This window comes from Lytechinus variegatus, chromosome 9, assembly GCF_018143015.1.
Source record: "Lytechinus variegatus isolate NC3 chromosome 9, Lvar_3.0, whole genome shotgun sequence".
Lineage (NCBI taxonomy): Eukaryota > Metazoa > Echinodermata > Echinoidea > Temnopleuroida > Toxopneustidae > Lytechinus > Lytechinus variegatus.
Genome location: NC_054748.1, coordinates 1,409,228 through 1,433,645, shown reverse-complemented (window position 1 = coordinate 1,433,645; position 24,418 = coordinate 1,409,228). Strand labels below are relative to the sequence as shown.

The 24,418-nt window shown below is 35.5% G+C and overlaps 1 protein-coding gene across 1 annotated transcript; it reads left to right on the top strand.

Annotated features, from left to right (window-relative positions):
• Positions 1 to 7,999: 7,999 nt before the first annotated feature.
• Positions 8,000 to 21,423, top strand: LOC121421793. Its single transcript, XM_041616592.1, has 7 exons — positions 8,000 to 8,089; positions 9,602 to 9,853; positions 14,658 to 14,921; positions 15,617 to 15,835; positions 17,259 to 17,555; positions 18,920 to 18,995; positions 21,159 to 21,423. The coding sequence occupies exons 1-7, from the start codon at positions 8,005 to 8,007 to the stop codon at positions 21,253 to 21,255; spliced, it is 1,290 nt and encodes a 429-aa protein (XP_041472526.1). The 5' UTR covers positions 8,000 to 8,004; the 3' UTR covers positions 21,256 to 21,423.
• Positions 21,424 to 24,418: the final 2,995 nt, after the last annotated feature.

Sequence of the window (24,418 nt, the reverse complement as noted above, 5' to 3'; positions counted from 1 at the left end):
GAGCGAAATTCGACCCTCTTTCCCTTCCGCTCCACGACCGCTCCAACAACGCTCAGGCGGTGTGACCAGGCCTTGAAAGCCCTTTGACTAAAGATTAGTCCTAATAGACATCGCTTGAATCATTTTGTGAGTCAAAATTACTAATATAATGTTAGTCATGATAACGGCTGACTATTTAAATTGACCTACATTCCATACGACCCATCTTTAAAAGTCAATTTGACTATTTTTTTGCAGTGTATATGGACCCCTTTTTTACTCACCTTTTCAGCAATTTGACCAAGAAAAGCACATGGGCTCTAATTTACTTGTCTTTCAACATTTCGAGTCACCCGCCCGCCCTTACATTGATTCAATGAATCTCTATGAAAGGAAGGGATATTTTTTGTACCCATTTGGCCAAAAATACGGCAGTGCATGGGCGGTTTCCTGTTTGGGCTAAGTTGAGTGATTCGCGCGAATCAAATTATTATACAAGTCCCACTTAAAGCCACATGCTGAATAAAATCTTTACACTCCAGCTGCGAAGGCGGAATTTATCGCCTCCTTTCAATAAACACGTAGGGAATAGCTAGTGTGAATTTACCTAACACCTATGATTATTTTAGAGGTAAATCATATACGCTATCCTTAGTTGGTTTGCCCCCTCCCCCATATCAGAATAATCTGGAGCCGCCAATGATTACCTGTCCCGGTTTCAGGGCTTCAATCCAGGTCCTTTTGATCCGGGCGCGGATCCAGGAGGGGCCAAGCCGGCCCCGCCCCCCCCCCCTATTTTTTGGCAACCTGCAGAAAAAGTGTACTCTATAACCTGATAAAAACGATAAAAGAAGGCAGAAAAGTTGTAATTTACAACCTTGTAAGGGCTGGCTATATCGGAAGCTATATCGAAATTTCGGCTCGCGCTTCGCGCTCGCACTGTTTAGTTGGATACTTATCTTTGTTCATGACAACTACTCAGAATCTTCAGGTCTAAGGAATAAGATATCACAGAATTTGAGCTCGCGCTTCGCGCTCGCATGTTATATTAAGTCCACATGAAATACCTCATCTAGTGTACAATAAAATCTAAAACTTCAGTCTTTAGTTAGAACTATCCCCTGAAAATAACCCAGCAGATGTTAATTGATGAAAATATTTTTCAGCCCCCCCCCTATTGGCGAAAGCTGGATCCGCCCCTGCTTTTGATCAATCACAGACCCCCCCCTAATTCCCCCTCCCCGGCATCATGATCGCCTTTTTCCGGGGCCTCTTGATATCTTTGTTGACGCCCCCCCCCCCCCGCCCCTTTGATCAAACCAACCCAGGCAGAATACACGTTGAAGTTCAACCTGTTTGTCACATTATACACGGGACATAATACCCGCAGGAAAACCGATCGACATGTATCAAAATCATTAATCTTTTATAAGCAAGCAACTTAGAGGTCCATCGGAAAAAAACAATAAAATATACTATATGTTAGCCTACATACTCTTATTATGCTTCTTCTTATAAGCAATGCCGTTGATGCTGAAGAGGAATAATGATTCGAAAAAAATATAAACCCAAATGTTCTCATCTATATCTTCGTTGACACACGTGTGCAAGAAATTACCTCGATGGCCAAAGGAGAGAGAGAATATGTTTTTTTGCTGCAATTTATAGGAAGTATAAGCATTGAATATCTATAACTTGTCTAACTCCTGGCGGTGTTTTAGTATTCATATAACATTCTCATTTTCCTTTAAATTTAAGAAAAATAATCATTAGAAAGTGGTAAATGATTTTGTAAGATCTACATGTAACTTAGAATTTTAACGTAAGCCATAAAGGAAACAGCATTTCTTCATCTTACTCTTTATGAAAGCAATGGGAGAGAAAGTATAGTTCTATGACTGTGATTTCTTTTTTTTCAAAGATAGTAAAAGAACACTTTTATCGAGATCTTTTATTATAAACTCCTCTGGATTAGTTTTAAAACTTCAACTGAGTAGGAAGTGGACATGCTTAGTGCAGGTTGAAACTTGGTGCTTTTACTTTAGACCAATTGAGGAAAGAACATGATCATTTAAGATGATTTCATTTTTTTCATTTCTTTCCTCTAGGGCCTATTAATTTACAAAAAAAAATTATGTAAGAACATATGTGCATTTAAAAAAAAAGTCACTTTTTGCTAAAATTTACAGGAAGTTAAGTATTGAATATCTTTAACTTGTCTAACTCCTGGCAGTGCTACATGCATAGTATTCATATAACATTCTCATTTTCCTTTAAATTTATGTAAAAATAATCATTGGAAAGTGGTAAATGATTTTGTAAGTTGTAACTTAGAATTTTAACATAAGCCGTAGAGAAAACAACATTTTCTTATTTACTGTTTGTGAAAGCAATGGGAGAGAAAGTATAGTTCTATGCCTCTATGAGTTTTTTTTTAAAGATAGTAGAAGAACATTTTCATCTAGATCTTTTATTATAAACTCCTCTGAATTAAGATTCAAAACTTCAACTGAGTAGGAAGTGGACATGCTTAGTGCAAGTTGAAACTTGGAATTGTTTTTTCACCTTCGTGGCCTTAATTTCTCATAATAATGCTCTGTGAGCATGATGGGTTCACAATCCAATAAACGGTCGGTCATGAGCATTCTAGACATGTCTTTGAATTTGAATCTTGATTCATTTATATCATCATGTGCATAGAAATGTTTGACCTCTTGTATTACAATTGATTACAGTTTGTATTGACATATTCATTCACATGATTAACACAAGCTCTTTTGATAAAAATATAGATTTTAATCATGTTAATCATGGTACTTTTACTTCAAACCAATGGAGGAAAGAACATGATCATTTATGATGATTTTTTGTTGTAAATAGTATTGGAAAGAAGATGTAAGCTAGTTCAATGATGAATTGAATTAGATTTATTTTTTCATTCTACATTATGAACATGACCTGTAGCCAGCAGAACATTCTTTTTGTCCAAATAATTTATCCGGTAATTGAAACATGATAACGATGTGTTTTATAGGTGTCGGTCAAATTTTAGAATTGGTTCCTAACTTTGTGGTATATTTATAAATGTACATTTTTTTTAAGAGTTCAAACAGAAACATTGATTGTAACTCTGAATTTCAAAAAAAGAGAAGATTTTCAGAAATCTTTGAGGAGTATTAATTGATCCAGTGATCTATTGGTGCTTGAATACTCTAGACTTATTTTTGATTACTTAAGTGTGAACATGACCTAGATCTCAGTAAAATATTCCTTTTATTCATTTCTCCGGAAATGTATACACATAAACAAGATTAACATTTTGCCGGTGGACTTAAAATAAAATCTCTCGGTTCGTTTCGGAGTAAAAAAAAAGGAATATATCATACTAAGTCTTATATTAAAAAAAAAACCCTGTGATTTTGATGAATCCTAAATTATCCAGTAAAATGCTCATATTGGAGTTATTTTGAAATTTTGGATTCAATGACTATCTTGTTTTAACCTTTGCGTACACGCCATGCTTGTCCATTATTTATAAAGACTTTTTTTTGTTTTGGAGAATAAGAAAAAAGAAGGAAAACAAATAATTATTAATCATAATCATAAGTGTACATTGCTCTGTAAGGTCAAAAGAGGAAAGAACTTTGTAATTGTCATGTACGTTTATTCTGTTCACTGAGGACGTATAGAAGACATATTTTTTTGTAAAAGCAGCAACCATTCTACCTAAAAAAACAGATAGCGTTAGTAAAATTAATGTTTTTGACAAATCAACAATGATTAATGTACAGTGTGAACATAGTCTGGATCTCAGATGAATATTCTTTTTATTCATTAATTCAACGGTATTTCGAACAAGGCAAACAAATTGTTATACCAGGTGTAAGAGTTCAAGTTATATTTAAATGTACGAACACCATAACTACATTCGAATGCCTTTCCACCTTCATTCAGTTTTCGGGGAAGCATGCCCTGAATAATTTGAATTTGTGTTATCCCTTAACCTATTCTATACAGGGGAGGCTTCCCAGCTTGTTTTATTCACGGGAGCTCACCCAACCCTTTTATGCTTATTTAGTACAAAATATTTACAATGCAATTGACATCGTATAATACAATTGCCAATGAATGTCTGATGACTTCTCATGTGTTTGTGTTCCTTTTCTTCATAGGAATGTGTATAACCAGTTTTTCTTTATCTAATTATTCTCTCCAGGTCTTTGCCTTGCTGACACGAGCACGCGGTCTCGTCGATCTCTACAGGAAGCGAATTTTTTGCATTTCGTGTTTTTCTCTTTCAATTCCCAGTGATTGAAAATTTCCCCTTTTCAGCGTTGAATGATGATGAGTTTTTCAATTTGTTTAGGCCGAACAACGAAACCCAAGATACTAACTGCAATTCTTCGTTTGAAAATCTCGTATCAATGGAGATGAATTTAGCTACTGATTTAAATGAAATTAACGACAATAATTATCCAAGTTCAAATTACTTTACAATAAATCAATTTAATTCACTTGATAAATCTACACATACACTTTCAATAATGCACATGAATATAAGGAGTTTGAGCTCTAATTTCGACAATTTACGCCTTTTATCCGATTCATCTTCACATAATAAAATGTCCATAATCGCGCTAACTGAGACATGGTTATCTCAGGAATCTGATGGTTTATATTCACTTTCTGGTTATACGTTTGTAGAAAACCATAGGGGTAATAGACGGGGAGGAGGGGTAGGTATCTATATCAATGAACAGCTAGAATATTTTACTCACAATGATCTTAGTTGTATGAATGAAACTGTAGAGTCTCTTATCATTGAAATTCGGGTACCAAACTCTAAAAACATACTGATCGCAGTATTTTATAGACCTCCTAACTCCAACACAAATTATTTTTTTGAATACTTGCAAGATTTTCTACAAAATCCGGTTTTTTATAATAAAGACTGTTATGTGGTAGGTGACTTTAATATAGACATATCTAAATCTAACCACAATAGATCGCATGAATTTTTGGATATCATGCTTACATCATCATTTTTACCATTGATAACAAAACCCACTCGGGTTACTAACCAATCTGCAACCCTTATTGATAATATTTTTAGTAATGTCTCTCCTTTACCCGAGTCTGGAATAATTTTATCTGATATCTCTGACCATTTCCCGATATTTTCAAGAACTCCCTTTAGGTTAGCAAAAAAAGATACCCAGCAACATAAATTCCGACGACTAACACCAAATAATTTACAGAGCCTGAAAGATGGTCTTGAAGACGCGGATTGGTCTGAGGTGTTCAGTTCTCAAGATACTAATGCAGCATATAACATATTTATGAAAATTTTTACTTCACATTTAGATAGACATGTACCATTGGTTAGTAAATGTAATAATTATAAAAAGAGTCCAAGACTTCCATGGATATCGAAATCAATACTACGATCAATAAATCGCAAAAATAACTTGTACTATGCTGATAAAATCAGTCGCTCAGAAAAGTCACATCGTAAATATACTACATATAAAAATACCCTCACTAAACTATTGCGGAGTGAAAAACGAAAATATTTCACAAATCAATTAATTCGTTTCAAACACGACATCAATAAAACATGGAAAACAATAAACACTGCCATAAATAAACAAAGCACAATAGAACGCATAAAAACAATAAAGCACAATAATGTTGAAATACACGATTCTTTTCGTATAGCTGATATATTCAATCAATACTTCACACAAATTGGAAAAAGTCTTGCAGATAATATACCTTTAACCCAAAAGAAATATACGGATTTCATTCACCAACCAAATCCAAATTCTTTATTTTTAGTACCTGTACATAGAAATGAAATAATAGATATGGTGAACAACTTAAAAAACAAAAAAAGCTGTGGTCACGATGGTATTGACAATATTTTATTAAAAAATGTTATAGAATACATTGTTGACCCATTAGTATACATATTCAACCTTTCTTTAAGTAATGGCGTAGTGCCTGACAGTATGAAAATATCAAAAATAATACCAGTGCACAAAAAAGGAGAAAAGATTAATGTATGTAACTATAGACCAATAGCCTTATTACCTACTTTGTCAAAAGTTATGGAAAAGGTAATCTACACAAGATTATTAAAATTTTTGAATAAATATGATATAATTTCCGATTTTCAATTTGGATTTCGCCAAAAACATAGTACATCTCATGCCACTCTCTCATTTATTGACAAAATCACAAAAGCTATTGACAACTTTGAACATACAATAGGTGTTTTTCTGGACCTCTCCAAGGCCTTCGACACCATAAATCATGAGATACTGCTCTACAAACTTGAAAATTATGGAGTTCGTGGGAAGGCCTTGGAGTGGTTCAGAAACTACCTTGTAAATCGCAAACAATTCGTAAGCATAAATGAACAAAATTCTTCTCTACAAAATGTTAACTGGGGTGTTCCCCAAGGTAGCCTCCTGGGCCCTCTTTTATTTATTATCTATATAAATGACATCCAGAACTCCTCTGAAATATTATCTTATGTCCTTTTTGCAGATGATTCAAATGTACTCTACTCTCATCCTAACCCCAATATTTTAATTAATGTACTGAACACTGAACTGGATAAATTGGTACAATGGATTAAGGCTAACAAATTGTCAATAAATGTTCAAAAAACGAAATGCATGCTTTTTAGCAATTCTTTAGAACAATTGCCATTTAATATCAAATTAGACAATGTAGACATTGAAGTTGTTACTACAACTAAATTTTTAGGCCTCATAATAGACAACAAATTATCTTGGAAATCGCATATTGACTCTATATGTCGCACAATTTCACGCAATATTGGTGTTATCAACAAAGTTAAGTTTTTTCTTCCAACTTCCTCCCTAAAAATGCTTTATTCAACATTAATTTTACCATATCTAAATTATGGAGCAATTGTTTGGGGAAACACACACTCAACCTACCTAGATAGAATATTGCTTTTACAAAAGAAGGCATTGCGTGTTATTTTCAACTTGTCCTGGAGATCTCACACAGATGAGTTGTTTTTAAACAATAACATTCTAAAAATAAAAACACTGTACCAATATAATTTAGGTCAATTCATGTATCAGTTAAACAATAATATGTTACCACCCATATTTAATTTTTCATTTAACAAAAACAAAACCCTTCACAAATATCCCACACGTCAATCCGATGAATTTCATTTACCACTACCCCGGACCATCCTTGCAAAATCAATTTTTACTTTTGAAGGCCCTAGACTCTGGGGAACTATCAATAGTAACATCAAAGAATCTCCAAGCCTTAATTCTTTCAAATATAAGTTCAAAAAATTTCTTCAAGATAACCATTGAATTTAACTCTTCATCACTCAAGCTCTTGTATTTTTTTAATCAAACATGTTTATCATGTCACGTACACTTATACATCTCTTTCGTTTTCCTGTTGATCGGCGAGGTCCGTCTGTGAGTGCTGGGGCTGGATTCTGGAGACCTTTAATCTCTCTTTTTCTTATTTCCTTTTCTATTTTTATTTCCAATTTTTCTTTTTAATTCAACTGGTCGTGCTCAAGTTGGTACCTTATTTTTTTATATGCTAAACAACTGCAAGAATATTTATTAGGAGGCTGCACTCTACAAGCTCCGCTTTTTAGCAGCCTCCTCCATTTTCAACCTGATTTGTAATAATCTTGAATATAATTTTCTGTACAGGAATAATTGAAATATGTTTTGTTATTTATGTATGTCAACATGTACCGAAGAAACTGTAATTGTTGAAAATGGAAATAAACGAATGAATGAAATGAAACATAAATAACAACCTTTTGTGTTTCCGTGATATGTATCAGATCAAGGTGTGTTCTGATCAACGATTTCGCGTTGACGGTATTGAATGCAAACATGCACTGCAATCTATCAGTTCTTGGATTCATTGATCAGGGCACATAAAAGGTTATTAATGACATTAAGACTCTTTGAATGACTCCGAAAGTTTGCCTTTTTTTCAACCAGGATGTTAATTGGGAGAGGAAACGCGCGTGGAATGGTTGTCTGGCTGATTGCGGTGGTGCTCACGGCAGTAAAGGTTCAAGGCCAAGGTAAGTTAAAGGGAATGATGACATGATGTCATGTTTAATGTAGGGCCTGTTACTTTTACGATTGACTCACATTAGAGTATAGGTCACAGTCATATCCTCTTTAAAGGGGAAGTTCATCCTAAAGAAAACTTTGTTGTAAAAATAGCAGAAAAAAATAGTAAAAAATATTGGTGAAGGTTTGAGGAAAATCCGTTAAAGAGTAAGAAAGTTATTAGAGTTCAAAGTTTTGGATTTGTGACGTCATAAACGAGCAGCTGCCCCATGTGTTATGTAATATAAAATGCAAGAATTTCAAATTTTGTATGGTTCCTGATGATTTAATTTTGTTTTCCATTCATGATCGGGTGTGAAGTGATTGGTCTATTGATATACAAAAGGTACAGTGAAAACCATTTTCAATTTTCTGAGAAAATGACATTTCATTGATTTTTTGCCATTCGCTATGTAGGAATGCTGCTCGCATATGACGTTACAAATCAAATAATTGAAATTCTAATAACTTTTTAATTATTTGATGAATTTTTCTCAAACCTTCGGCAATATTTTTATTATTTTTCTGCTATTTTTACAATAAACTTTTTGTCAGGGTGAACTTCCCCTTTAATAACCTAGTGATTTATATTTAAATACGTTATCCTAATCAATGTCCTTCGATTTTGTGCATGAACAAACATCCTTCTGCTAACATGACGATTTATTATATGTCATTGATGATTATGACAGATGGTATTTGTTTACAGCCGTGTTGTAGATAGAGTGGGTGAGTATAGGCCTACGTTAGAACTTAAGATGGAATAATCTAAGTATCATATTTTTGCTATTGCCTATCGAACTTATTAAATATGACAGGTGCCGTGGAACAGTTATCAAAGTGGGGGGGGGCTGACCATGCTAAAAATCACAATCATATGGTAATTTTTACATTTTTGTACACGGTTTTGGGAAAAGGTGTGTGTGTGGGGGGGGGGGGCTGAAGCCCCCCAGCCCCCCCCCCGGTTCCGCGGCCCCTGTATCACATACACATCATGAACATCATTGATGTGGGGGGGGGGGTTGATGCGTGTACCCAGATAAAGTGGTCCGACCAGTCATATCCCAGCAAAAATTGTATAATTGATTTAATAACGACCTATATCACTTTTATTTCCTCCTCATTCTTCTTTTTTTAATGATAATAAAACAATAATTAGTAATGGTATAACAATAATAATAATCATTTTATTATTATTATTGTCATCATCTTCATTTTTTATGATAAAAGATAATAATATATTGGTGCTTATAATAGCGCATAATCAATCAAAACTGCTCAATGCTCTTCACATTTACATATCACTCTCCAATATTATTATTCTTATTATTACTATTCTTCTTATTATCATGATGATGATTATTATTATTAGTAGTAGTAGTATTATAATTATTATTATTATTGTTGTTGTAATTATTGTTTTTGTTATTATATCATTATAGGCCTATTATTATCATTATCAGTATCATTTTTAATTTCAGATACAACTCCACCGAATGTGACGTGCAGTGACGTCACCACCCATCCCGTCTTTGTGAATAGTTTCTTTGGACTAACCGAAGGTGTTTCGTACACCTACGAGGATGCGAACCCTGATCCTAGTGGTATATCTTATAACGTAACCACAGGGACAGCGGGAGACCTCTACCCACCCGGACGAACACCCGTTACATTAATCGCAGTCGACCTGGATGGTAACAACGCTACATGTTTGTTCTATGTAGAAAATACACGTAAGTACGCGTAAATTCAAGGGGTATATAAGTTCACCATGACGAAAAGTTTAGTGTAAAAATAACAGAAAATATACCCCCCCCAAAAAAAAAAGGTTGGTGAAGATTTTAGGAAATACAAAGATTGATAAATGTATTATAATTTCATATTGTTGATGTGTATAAGATGCATACAGTGGCGTAGACAGGTCCTTAGACCTGGGGGGGGGATGATCCCTAGCTGGGTCATACTTTATATATATATATATAATTAATATATAAATATAAAGAATGAAGGAGATAACGTACTCGATAAAAACAAAATATCATGGGCCAAAGCAGACGAGTTAAAGATAACAAAATAACACGATCTGCCTCATGGATTATCTCGTGTGTCTTTTAATCACTTTGCTTTCAGCAATAAACAGGGCATCCAGTAATAAACAAACTTCCTTGCACATTTTTCATGGCAGTAATCTTTTGTTTGATTAATGACAATGAGTAAAGATGATCATGAGAGAAATGTCATTTGTCGGATGTCTAGTTATCATCTTGGTCATGACAGTCCTGCTAAACATGATCTAGAATAACTAGTATTCCTTATTTTACTAGTATAGTAGTATACTCTTTTAAAAGTAGCGATATTGTTAATGATCAAACGAATGAATCAACAACTAAAGGAATAAACAAATAAACAGCCAAATAGCTAAAAAAATATCAATTACAATTATAGTAATAGGGGTAAAATAAAAAAAGCACAACATTATATATATTTCTTATCCACGTGCAGATATGCGGACACTAAAATGATAAGCACACTCTGTTTAAAATTACCGACATTGAACACGCTGAGGGTCGAGTTAGGCTTGTTCTGTGATCTTAGACCATAAATTAATCTTATCCATGGATTGATTCAATCTGCCTTCGTGAATTAAGGCATATCTATATATTGGATGATTCTACCTTCTTTGAAAAGCGCAAAGTACTCTGAAAAAATTAGTGAAATAGTTTACTCTTTAAGGAGTGAATATTGAGTGAAAAAAAACGGATATCACTGAGGCCATCCAAAATTTGCACTTTCATTCCAAAATCATTCATTTACTAATTCGCTCCTTAGAGACTGAAAATTTTCACCTTTCCTTTGCAAAGTAGGGGTTGAGGACATGGCCAGCAGGGAAAAGGGTCAGTGTATGTGTATAGGTAATTTCTTATTAATTCGTTTGAACAGTGTTAATGTGTTATGAAAGCAATTGCTCTGAAAGGGAGTGATTAAGCGACACTTTCTTAAATCTGTAATGAAATATTTTGAACTTATCTCCTTTGCAAACACATAATTATTATAAGGAAATGTACTTGGTGAAACTCTGAATAACGATCCTTAAATGTATATGACGACGCAAGACAGTTGTTATTACTTAAAACTTGCAAGTTGTAAATGCATATAAGATGATTGACTCTGAATAAAAGTCCAATTTTGATCATGTTTGTCATTGCTGTACGTTATGATTATTACTGCTATTATTATAGATTGATTTTAACTAGCATTCATTGCTTTATTACTGTATAGTTTTGCTTCTTCCCCCACAGAAACCTGGGGGGATGATTGTACACACCATCCCCCCACCTAAAATTCTGGGGGGATGCATCCCCCCATCCCCCCCCCCGCTATCTACGCCCCTGGATGCATACATATATTTTTTATATTACGTGATAATTTGTTTTTCAGTTCTTTCAGGAGCGGATACGAAATGATTATTTTGTCTGTTGACGATATACTAAACGTAAATAAAAACCATTTACAACTTTATTTTAAGTAAATGACATTTCATTGACTATCTACTGTTCAAAACGTGAAAGCAGCTCTCACGAATACCAAATTTTGCAATCTTATCATATTTTAATAACCTTTGATGGATTTTCCTCAAACCTCAACCTTCACAAATATTTTCATTTTTTCTGCCATTTTTCGAAGTAACTTTTTGCCAGGTTGAACTTCCACTTAACGGGGGAGTAAAGGTATATAGAGATTACTTTGAGTTGGAGGGGGTGGGAGGCGCTCTTGTGATTTTTTCCTAATGGATTGGGAAAATTCTCAGAAATGTTAACCAGATATGGACCAACTAACCATGCCCACCGCTTTTGTTAAAAAAATAAAATGGGAAATGTTTAACAAAAATCCCATTAGCTTGATTATACCATGGTCACATTTGTTCTACGGCGGCCGTACGGCGAGTCAAACACAGCCGTTTTAACATTTTTTTACCAGCTAAATATAGGTGGTTTGAATAAATATGAATAAAACGGCTGTTTTCGACTCGCCGTATGTCCGCCGTAGTATGGAAGCTTAAAATTGCCACCGAGATGTTGAGATAATTATCTCGGGAAGTCGACATCTTGATAGCAAAAGATAAGATGACGAGATCCTGGATCTCATCATGTCGACATCTTTTAGAAGAGATGATGAGATGACAAGATCCTGGATCTCATCATGTCAACATCTTTTAGAAGAGATGATGAGATGACAAGATCCCGGATCTCATCATGTCAACATCTTTTAGAAGAGATGTTGAGATGACAAGATCCCGGATCTCATCATGTTGACATCTTTTAGAAGAGATGATGAGATGACAAGATCCTGGATCTCATCATGTTGACATCTTGTAGAAGAGATGATGAGATGACAAGATCCTGGATCTCATCATGTCAACATCTTAAGAAGAGATGTTGAGATGACAAGATCATCTCATCATCTCATCATCTCTTCTACAAGATGTCAACATGATGAGATCCGGGATCTTGTCATCTCAACATCTCTTCTAAAAGATGTTGACATGATGAGATCCGGGATCTTGTCATCTCATCATCTGTTCTAAAAGATGTTGACATGATGAGATCCAGGATCTTGTCATCTCATCATCTCTTCTAAAAGATGTCGACATGATGAGATCCAGGATCTCGTCATCTCAACATCTCTTCTAAAAGATGTTGACATGATGAGATCCAGGATCTCGTCATCTCATCATCTCTTCTAAAAGATGTCGACATGATGAGATCCAGGATCTCGTCATCTTATCTTTTGCTATCAAGATGTCGACTTCCCGAGATAATTATCTCAACATCTCGGTGGCACTTTTAAGCTTCCATACCGTAGAGCAAATGTGACCATGGTATTATAGTGACGCGCAACATTCTTATCACCAGCATTTATAATGTTCTTATACTACTGCAGTATAAAATTTAAGCACTTTTTAAATCATGCCAGTCTACAACTTGTTTTAAGCTTTAGAACGTTTAAACCAATTTTTTAAAAGTTTACAAAATTGCTTGAAAGTTTAAACAGGATGTTAGAGTGACGGTCTTTAACAGCGTGCTATTTTATTTTATTCTTATTTTTACTATAACCAACCTGCTAACTGTTTATTTTTTCAATCTGTTATTTATTTGTATGTTCATTTTTACTGGGAGTATACGAGCACGAAGCGTTGACGGGAATAGAGAGAAAGAGAGAGAGAAGGAGAGGTCACGAGGGGGATGGAGAGAAAGAAAGAGAGAGAGGGTGAGAGAGAGAAAGGGCTTAGATTTGTAACTTTCAAAAATATGAATTTGATCAATACATAAAATTTTGCTCCCTGCATTATACTGTAGGCTTTCCCTCTTTTGGCTTCATGTAGTCAGATATTAATTTGCAGCCTTTTATCGATACACCTCCCTTTGGGGGAATAACAAATTGTTGGATTAACCCTTTAACCTCATTCTGTCACCCATTGTGTATGTCTAATGATTGAGAACCGATTTTAACGGTCTACAGTTCCGCGTTCTGAATTTGAACATGGTCGTGGTACTTGATATACTATTCTCTTTTGTCAATTTTCGTCCGTGTTTTCAAAGGAAATTGGGAATTGAAAATGACCCTTTCCATGAAATTGTATGGTCTGATAAGTAGATATCAAGTCCACCCCCAATAAAAGTCGATTTGAATTAGTACAAATCAAGTAGGCAACACTGCCAGTCATTTCGCACTCGGATGAAAACAAAGTGATTATGTTTTTAGGTTTCATTTTGGAGTCATAATCGTTCTGCCTGGAAAATTTTGTGGTATGTTTCAATGCCTGACGTGATAATAAACGTAACGTTTACATTATATGTAAGTGTATTATCAGCATCATATTGTATGAAGTTCGCTATGACAAAATGTGTAGTTCAGCAAACATTTGAAAAGGTATAACACTGTAGAACATCAGAATCGGGTAAAAAATAAGAAACTCCTCAAATTAAGTCTCACTTTTTGAGCCTGGTATTATCGTAGTGATGTATATCTTTTTTTAAAAGAATCAAATGGTGCGCTTATAATGGCTGACTTCAGCATAAGCGTTTTCATTACAGAATACTTTAATCACAATCACCATCATTTTAAAGTTAATTCACGGAAATTGACAAAAAAGGGGGAAAAAATCATGACACTGCATGCAAATTTCAACTACAATGAAACAGTGGAGTATCTAGTGACGGCACCAAGTTTTTCAAAATAGGGGGAGGGGGTAAATGGGGTGTAAAACAAAATTTTGGGGCAGAGGCGTATTTACTATACATTTTTTCCTCACTCTGCCGAATTTCCTGGGGCAATGGGGAGGGGGGGAAGTGGGAGGGGCAACGCTTCTGAAGGGGGTGGGGACCGGCAGTAAGAAGGGGGCATGCACTCTGCCCCCTCCCCCACTGTCTCCTCGTCTCGCGGATCGAGCTATCAGGTATTCCGTGTACATTTTGACAGCCTTCAAATTACCTAAATTGTTTATAATTATTTTTCTTCCCACACATACATCATTAGTGACCGAGCTACCAGTCAATTGCCCCGACCTAAACCGGACCGTCCCCACCGATGTCGGGCAACCCACATACTCATACACCCCTGCAATTGGGCCTGGTGACGTCACAAAGAGTAAACCGCAATACAGATATCACGGCGCCGCGGTCTCTGTCGATTCCGTCATTGCTGTCGGTACTGGACTGGATGTTGGAAGTCATGTAGCCACGATCATCATCTACGATGACGTCCTTAACAAGACGTGTTCTGGTTACATTGTTGTACAAGGTAAACCTCTGATAGAACATTGTGGTATGGGTCCTAATCAAACGATTGGCTAAATATTATCACATGATTTTTTTTCTAGCCTCACAATGAATGTTCACACATTGTTTCAAATATGTTTTGGGTATAAAAAAATATAACCGATTATTTCGTTAATGTCCCACTTCGGCTACGTCAACTAAGGGAGACATGAAGGGCACAATGTTATACTGCCCCTGTTATACACCTTAAGCCCCCCCCCCCCCCCGCTGTCAAGATATGCTGGCACTGCCCCTGCATGCCCCGATCATCGTTCATCGGTTGCTCGTAGAGTGATCGTACTATCCTGACAATTCCCAACAGGGTGTCGCACAGTGTCATGTCATTGGCGGAAATCCCAGCGGGGGGGGGGGGGGGTGCGTCTCCCTTCTCAAAATAGTTGGGGGCCAATCACAATAATGCCCCCTACTATTTTTGGTCTTTTATGATTGAAAGAAATCCGAAAGAAATACATCGTTCAAAATCGAAATAAAACATGTAGATTGGTCGAAATGACGTTACATTTGGGGTGTCATCTTGTTTTTGCCTAGTCAAATTTAATTTGGTCGAAATGACCTTACATTTGGGGTGAAAACCTTTTTTCTTCCTTTTCTTCTTTTTCTTGTTTTTCTTCTTCTTATTCCCCATCCTCATCCTCCTATTTTTTCCTTTTGAAATAGACACTGAAAGGCCCAACGTGACGTGTCCGGAAAATATCACGGAGAGCTTAACAAATGTCATCGACTTTTCAGCGACTGCAATCGACAATGTCGGGGCTTCTCTGGTGTATCAACCAGATTCTCGTAGTAGGTTAGCTCCAGGTCTAACCCTGGTGACTGTAATGGCGCAAGACCAGGCCGGACTCTCGGACACCTGTTCCTTCTCTGTTGAGATAACATGTAAGTTTATACGTAGCAAAAATGTGTGGTGTTAACCTGTGTTCAGTGGTTCAATATAGGCCAATTCGTTCAACCAGTTCGTTCAACACTGGGGTGTTATTACTACACCTTTGGATGTTTGTCAATGTTATACGCTGCGGTGTTATTACTACACCTTTGGATGTTCGTCAATGTTATACACTGCGGTGTTATTACTACACCTTTGGATGTTCGTCAATGTTATACACTGCGGTGTTATTACTACACCTTTGGATGTTCGTCAATGTTATACACTGCGGTGTTATGCATCAGCACTATGGTATTATTTTGACACCTTTTAGGGTGTGGTCCTCATATGACAACAACTGACGTGACCGGTGTAAGTTTTAACACCACATTTGTTTACAATCCTAACAAGGATACAGTGTATCATAGCATTCCTGGGGGAGAGGGGGGGGGTAGATGAGTATGAAAAAATATTTAAGAAACTCGAAAGCGAGACAGCCACGATCAGTTACATTTCTTCTTTTTTTTTACTAGTACACTCTAAAAACAAATCAGTCAAAAATGACTAGCTAATAGGGTCAGCTGGAAGCAACTGTTATTCTAGTCATATTTGACTATTTTCTAGTCATATTTTACTAGAACAGAGATATTTCTGACTAGAATATACATGTATATCAGAAATGTAACTATCAGTGATTGCCATATCAGTTGCTCCCAGCTGACTACTGGTCTAGTCAATTCGACTGATCTGTTTTAAGAGTGTAATTGTGCAATTTCGATGTGATTTTTATTGAAAAGTGTAGAATAAATGAATTGATAAATCGTTCGTTCATTAATTCATTCATTCAATCGTCCATTCATTCACGCAGTCCCTCATTCAATCATCTATCCTTTCACTCACTCACTCATTCACTCATTCATACATTCATTCATTCAATCAATCAATCAATGATTCAATCAATCGTCCATTCATTCACGCAGTCACTCATTCAATCGTCCATCCATTCACCAAAGCTGCCAAGTAGTACTGATTTTCAGTATTTAGTAGTGAAAAATGAGAAGAATACTGATAGTTTCATGTAAAATACTAATTTCTTAAGTTTCAGCTTTAGATGTGGTCCTATGGTATTCTTTGAAAATACTGATTTCCTCACCGAAATACTGAATTTCAGCTTTAAAAATAGTGAAATTTTGTTTTTCTGGTTGGCAGCTCTGATTCACTCACTCACTCATTCAATTGTCCATTCATTCAATCAATCAATCAATTAATCAATTCATTAATCAATCAATGATTCAATCAATCAATAAATAAATGATTCAATAAATAAATCAATCAATGATTCAATAAATATATCAATTAAGCAATCAATCAATCACCCATTCACTCATTTGTTCATTCATCCAGTCATTCATTTGCCCGTTTATTTTAAATCTTCAGTAACCGAATTACCCGTGGAATGCCCTGACGAGTCAACAATCCAACTCGACCCATCGCAATCAACCTACCAGTACCAACAATTGACCGTTGACAATCTCACACTCATGGAGGAGTCATATCAATTCTACGGTGACGTCACAATAGATATGATGATCAATGGCACATATAACTATACACTCTCCCTCGGGACATACACCCTTACAATCGTGGTCGATGATACCGTCTTTAACAAAACATGTTCATCGTTGATCAGAGTCAGATTGAAGGAAGACGATGATGACCGGAAATTGAATAAAAGTAAGTTGAAATTACTGACGTTTGTCAATTAAGCCATGGTTTACAGGGGCGGATACATTATTTTTTCCGGGGGTGGGGGGGCATTTAATAAAGGTCGACATCCCCTCACCCCAATAACAAAATAAAACAAAGGGCACTATAAATCTTATATGGTGCAGTTTCATGAAAAATATGAGATCATAAATTGGGGGAGAAGTCCCCCGTTGCCCCTATATATTCGTAATTGGTGGTCGATGAAGATGTATTTACGGTGGTGAATAGGATGCGATGATGATGATGATGATGATAGTGAGAAGCTCCCTTGATGAGAGTGGTGGCGATGATGTAAATAGAATTAAGATAGTGACGACGATGACAAAAACAATAATAATCATCAATGATTGCGATAATGATGATAAAGATTATGATGATTAATGATAATTATGATGATAGTGACGAGCTATCTTTACAATGATTACGATGACGTAGGCTTAAATAGAATAGAAGATAATGACAAAAGTAATAATCGATGATAACGATGATTGCGATGATGATGATGATGATGATAAAGATGATGAAGATTATTATAATGATAGTGCTAACGAGGAGATCGTACGATTGCAGTACACGTTCCTACAATCAGCATACAGATCGTCACCTATACCCTTCAAGAACATTAAATTGTGCGCAAGCTTTGTGTAACGGATCTCTGGGATATCACGTGTTATATTGCCATTAAAGGGGTACTCTGGGCTGAAAATATTTATATCTAAATATTAAGAGTAAAATTCACGGAGCAAAATGCTCAACATTTCATCAGACTCTGAAGTTATTGAATTTTAAAGTTTAACAACATATTGTGAAAAACGTATCAGGAATCTACCTCCTGACATTCACCCTCTAGGACGAGTACTCCCTAGGACGTCTACACCGGACATTTCCCCCTCCGGATTTCTACCCCCAGACATCTTCCCCCGGACATATACTCCCGGGGTAGATGTCCGGGGGCAAATGGTCAAAATCAGTTGTCAATCCATTTTTTTTTGTTCTTGGAAGAAAAAAATTGAATAAATCTAATTTCATAAAATAAAATATAAAAGAACAAGTGTTGTAGATATCAGTTTGCTCATTGAATATTCATGAAGACATGCCTAGATCGTCCTGTTTCACTGGAATAATGCAAATCTTTAAAATGCCAAAACTATTCCTTGCTATATAGATTTTTAACAAGTTTCATTTTTGGTTCGTCTGTTATTTCTTCATCTGTTCAAATCATTTTATTTTCAGCCTGGTACCCCTGTAATTGTATGTACAATTGCACGGTTTCGATGGATGTGAATGAAGTTAATATGAATTTTGTCTTTTCCAATATATCCTCACCACAGGTCCCATCTCAACAGTTGTCATAGTGATTGTCACGTTTGGTGCAGTACTCCTTGTTGTCTTTGTCGTCGGGTGTATGTAAGTTATCATCAACGAACGTAGAGGGCGACAACAGTCTGTTCGCCAAGGCCCTATAGGTCTCACAGGCCTAATTCATTCCCCATAGACTCATGTGTTAAATTGGCACTTTAAAAAATTCATTAAAAATAAGGATGAAATTCGGGGTCGAATGTTTACTACCAGTGGATAGGATTTATATCTGGCAATCCATATCTGACCAGAAAAGGGTCCCTCGACCGGCTCATTTTAAAAATAAATTGGCGTGTTTGAAGACACCGTCGGGGGGAGCAGATTCATCAACTCAAACAGCAAAATAGCCCTAATCCTTCCGCCAGTCAAAATATAGTCCAAAATTGGTGATATTTCTTCCCAATTAGGGAAAAGGAAGTTCAGTAATTACCAAAAATAGAATCAGTGTTAGATGGACAATCATATGCATACACTTTGTCAATCAGCCATATCAAAATAAAAAAAATAGCAATGGGTTGGCTCGAATGAATATCTATGGCCTACCACTAGTAATTAGGCCCGTGAGACCTATAGGTCTCACAGGCCTAATTCATTCCCCATAGACTCATGTGTTAAATTGGCACTTTAAAAAATTCATTAAAAATAAGGATGAAATTCGGGGGTCGAATGTTTACTACCAGTGGATAGGATTTATATCTGGCAATCCATATCTGACCAGAAAAGGGTCCCTCGACCGGCTCATTTTAAAAATAAATTGGCGTGTTTGAAGACACCGTCGGGGGGAGCAGATTCATCAACTTAAACAGCAAAATAGCCCTAATCCTTCCGCCAGTCAAAATATAGTCCAAAATTGGTGATATTTCTTCCCAATTAGGGAAAAGGAAGTTCAGTAATTACCAAAAATAGAATCAGTGTTAGATGGACAATCATATGCATACACTTTGTCAATCAGCCATATCAAAATAAAAAAAAATAGCAATGGGTTGGCTCGAATGAATATCTATGGCCTACCACTAGTAATTAGGCCCGTGAGACCTGTATTGGGCCTTGTCTGTTTGCTAAGTTTTGACGCCCTCTACGTTGGTCGATTATCATAGAAAAATAAATGAATAACCTAATTGATTTATTAATATTGAAACGAAGAGAGTGAATAAAGACCGAAAGAAAAATCGAACGAATGGAGTATTCGGTCAATAAACACAAATAGGTTGGCAAATAAAATATTTACCTTGCTATATTCAATATATAAATCATAATTTTCATTACATATGTATGGCCTAATTGAAGAGTTTACTTGCAAAAGGGGTTAGGTCCACCTTTTACCATTCCCAGAACCATGTTTTTCATACTCACTTACTGCAATACTCTTATGAGAAACTAAATTGTCATACTACCCTATCAAGTGAACATAAAATTGGGTATAAAAGAAATCTACCTGTCTTAATTTTTTTTTCTATATATTCTTTTAAAAATTATTGTGGAACTAACCCCTTTTGCAACTAAACTGGGATGAATCTAATCTATTTTATTAAAAAGGTGATTTATTTTTTCCACTTTTATTCACGTTTTCATGTGAATTTCAATTTTTTGTTGTTTTCATCAGAAAAACTAAAAATTTAGAGGATTTGAGACAGAAAAATTATGAACAATGGACCTGACCCCTTTTGACAAATATGCTCTTCAGAGTAGTTTGTTTTGCAAAAGGGGTTAGGTCCACCCCATGAATCTATTTTTCTATTCTTATGCGAAACTAAATGTTAGTGATACCCTACTATGAGAACATTAAATTGGGTATAAAAGAAATCCACCTGTCTTTATATTCTTTTTATATTCTTTAAAAAAAATCTGTGTGGACCTAACCCCTTTTGCAACTAAACCCTTTTGCAACTAAACTAAAATGGACCTAACCCCTTTTGAAAAAAAAAAAATCTTTGCCATTTTAGATCACTTTTTAACGGGAATTTCAACTTTTATTTGGTATAATCTTATAGAGCTACTTAAAATCTATACATTGAGTCAGACTAAAATATCCAATTTGCTCAAAAATGGACCTAACCCCTTTTGCATGTGAGCTCTTCATTTATAAATTTCTTAATCTTTTTGAATTTTATTTCAAATGTATATTACAATTTCATTAGTTATTGAATTTATTCAAGTTGGTTTAAATAAGTTGAGTTGCTTTTAAAACGGTTATTAATTTCTTCTCAACAGTGTTTACCAAGTAAAGAAAACGAACGCAAGAGGAAAGGAAACTGTCAGTCGGCCTGAAACAGAGACTATCAACACGAAGACGACTTCAACAGTTTGATAAATAAGGCCTATTAGTGTTTATCAATTCACGTGTCCATATTCAAGATTATTATCACGCTTATAAGGAGGACGACAATGATGACGATGATGACTACGAATACGACGACTGCTACATACTACGTGAATGAAAAGATAATTGCAAAATAAAAGTGGCAGGAAAATTTAACGACTAATGATGATGTTGATAATAGTGAGGGTGATAGTGTCGTTTTGAGCACGGTGATATTGTGGATGATAATGACAATGTGACAATGATGATGGTGATTATGATGATGATGATGATGATGATAATGTCGACGATGATGATTATGATGAAGATTATGACGACGACGATGATGGTGATGATAATGATGACGATGATGATTTTTTTTAGAAGAGTACTACATGTATCCTCCTGAAAGTGAATGGCCAAAATAAGCAATTGCCAATGTGAATATAGTTGTCCCACCAAAACGTTTTTAAAGGTCAAATCCACCGAAACAATATTAAGAAGATTTTACTAAAAACGAAACTACCAAACGAAAATCAAAATTGAAAGACCTTCAAAAATGGACGTGAAATAAGAACGTTTTGGCATTTCTGAGTTTTATCTTATTTCAAAAAACAGTTCTATTCACAACTCGGACAGTAAGCCGCAGAATCAAAGGCGGCGGAAGCGGGGGGGGGGGACAGGTCCAAAAAAAAATTGAGGGGGGGCGATTCCCCCCCCTAAGTTGATAACCTTTTTTTTGCTTGTCAATTTTGTTTCCTGCGTCCCTCCCTAAATTCTGGTGGACCCCCCCCTTAAAATGTCTCTTGTCCCCCCTAAAATTTAGGTTGATTACGTTCTTTTTTTTTTGGCTTGTCAAATTATTTTACATGTGTCCATCACAAAATTTCAGTCTAATTTTTTGGGCTCCCGCCGCCAATGCACAGAATATACAAGTAAATAAATGAGGGAGATGAATAAAGATGTTACACGATTCAATGCAATTCAATTAAACTTTTATTTTCTTCCGATTGACATTACACAGGTCACACCCAATTACATTTAAAGTACATAAACAAATCAATAATATAGTAATATAACAATGAAAGTAAATAAAGTATGTAATTTTAAGGTTAAATCCACCCAAAAATTTAAAAAGATGTTGATGAATGCAAGACTATTGAAGAAACATAAAATTTTAAAGTTCATCAAAATTGGACGTAAAAATTAGAACGTCTTGCCATTTCTGTTATTTGTCTTATTTTACAAAACATTTTTGTGGACATCTCTACAGTATACAAATGAGGGAGTGCGTGAAAATTTCACAGACCACATTTGTTTATTTTTTCATTTTATTTTGTAAATTGTAAAATAATTTATTCCTTGATTCATTTTATAGTGTAAAACATTGTTTTGAATGCATGGAATCGTCATTTCTGTGTTTATTTATCAAGAGTCTTTATATGAAATGTACGAAAAGCTAGGTATAATATCCTTTGTTTTCGCAGTTTCGTCGTCTGTTTGTGTATATGTATTTTGTTAAGTATAATGTACAAATAAATCAATAAATATTATATCGGACCATATACCTACAAGTTAGTTTACAGTCTTTCTCAATGATTTTAAGTAATTATTTACTATATACTGTATATTATTTGATATACTTCTTGAATATATATCAAAATAACAAAACATAAAGGCCCGTATTCTCAAATCGGATTTAACTTAAACTCAGGTTTAAAAGTTGTGGTTTAAGAATGGACAGCCAATTGTTACATAATCACTTACAGTAGAGATATCATATTTCAGCTCATTTGGCTTTCAAATCATTCATAACTGTGTAGGAAGTATAAATAGATGATTGTCTTCACCATAAGGAAAGAGCACAGTAAACATAAGAAACATACAACTAAATACAAATGTTGATACTTTTGGCTTCCCATACTTAAACCACAACTTTAAACCTGAGTTTAAGTTAAACCCGACTTCAAAATACGGGCCAAAGGGTGGAATTTTGACAATTGAGCCTACATTTAACCCTATAGACTTAACTACAATGTATAACCACACTGCTGTGGAATGCTGTGCTTTATGATATTTCTATCATTTTCATGGCAATTACAGTTTATCAATTAATTTATCAATTTATCAACCCATTGCTTGATAATTAATGAAACTGAATAAAGGAAAGGATCGAATGTTTTCAATCTCCACGCACCGACATACACCAAAACGAAACACACACACACTCACCCACCCCCATACAGAAAAGCAGACAGAGCAAAAACAAATACAACAACAAAAGAGAAAGAAGATAGCAAGAAAGAGAAAGAAAGGGAGACAAAAAGAAAGAAAGAAAAAAAGAGAAAATAGGACAGTCAGCAAAGTCATCGATCAGCCAACTCGGCGCACGTGCAAACCGGGCAGATCGAAGCAAGCCCATTCTCATCCTTCTGTGAATTTAAATATCATTAATTACCTTTACACTGTAAAAACTGTGGTGTTAAAACTGACACCAATTGGTGTTAATATAGGACCACACCCTGATGTGTTAAAATTACACCCTAAAGATTGAACATTACACCAAAGAGTGTAAATGTAACAACCAAAGGTGTTGTAATAACACCTATAGGTCTAAAATTAACACCACCAATTTAACACCGGTGTAAAATAACTGGTGTGGTCCTCTATGTACACCGGTTAACACGACAGTTTTTGCTGTGTAGGTGTACCCACTTCTTGTAGTGTCGTGCTAATAATTTTCGGTCGACTGCATTTTTTCTTTTACTTTTAATAAGCTTTACTTGTATCTCTTCAGCTGTTGGCAATTTATGAATCCTCTTTCCGTGATATATTAAACATAAGTAAAGCCGGCCCGTGCCCCCCTTGAGAGGCACAATTAAAATGTGTAATGTCAAACAGTATTGATTTAAGCGTGCCCCCCCCCCCCTTGGAAAGTGACCTTTTTTGCATTGCATTTTTTTCGTGGACGAAATTTCCTTATTTTTTGTTGAAAACCTTTTTTTTTGGGGGGGGAGGGGCTTGTCAAAATATTCCTCGGGAAATTTGCTCCCCCACCCATTTTGTAAAATCCTTGATCCGCCCCTGGTCCGAAGTGTAGTCAAGTCAAAATGATCAACATAGTATTTGCTGTAGGACCAAGATCTCGGGCACCTTCGAGACACACCCCGAG

Excerpts from the sequence above, each read along its gene's own strand:
- LOC121421793 (XM_041616592.1), top strand. The coding sequence starts at position 8,005 with ATGTTAATTGGGAGAGGAAACGCGCGTGGAATGGTTGTCTGGCTGATT. Across the intron at positions 14,922-15,616 it reads TGGTTACATTGTTGTACAAG|ACACTGAAAGGCCCAACGTG; the intron begins GTAAACCTCTGA and ends CTTTTGAAATAG. Across the intron at positions 17,556-18,919 it reads TGACCGGAAATTGAATAAAA|GTCCCATCTCAACAGTTGTC; the intron begins GTAAGTTGAAAT and ends TCCTCACCACAG.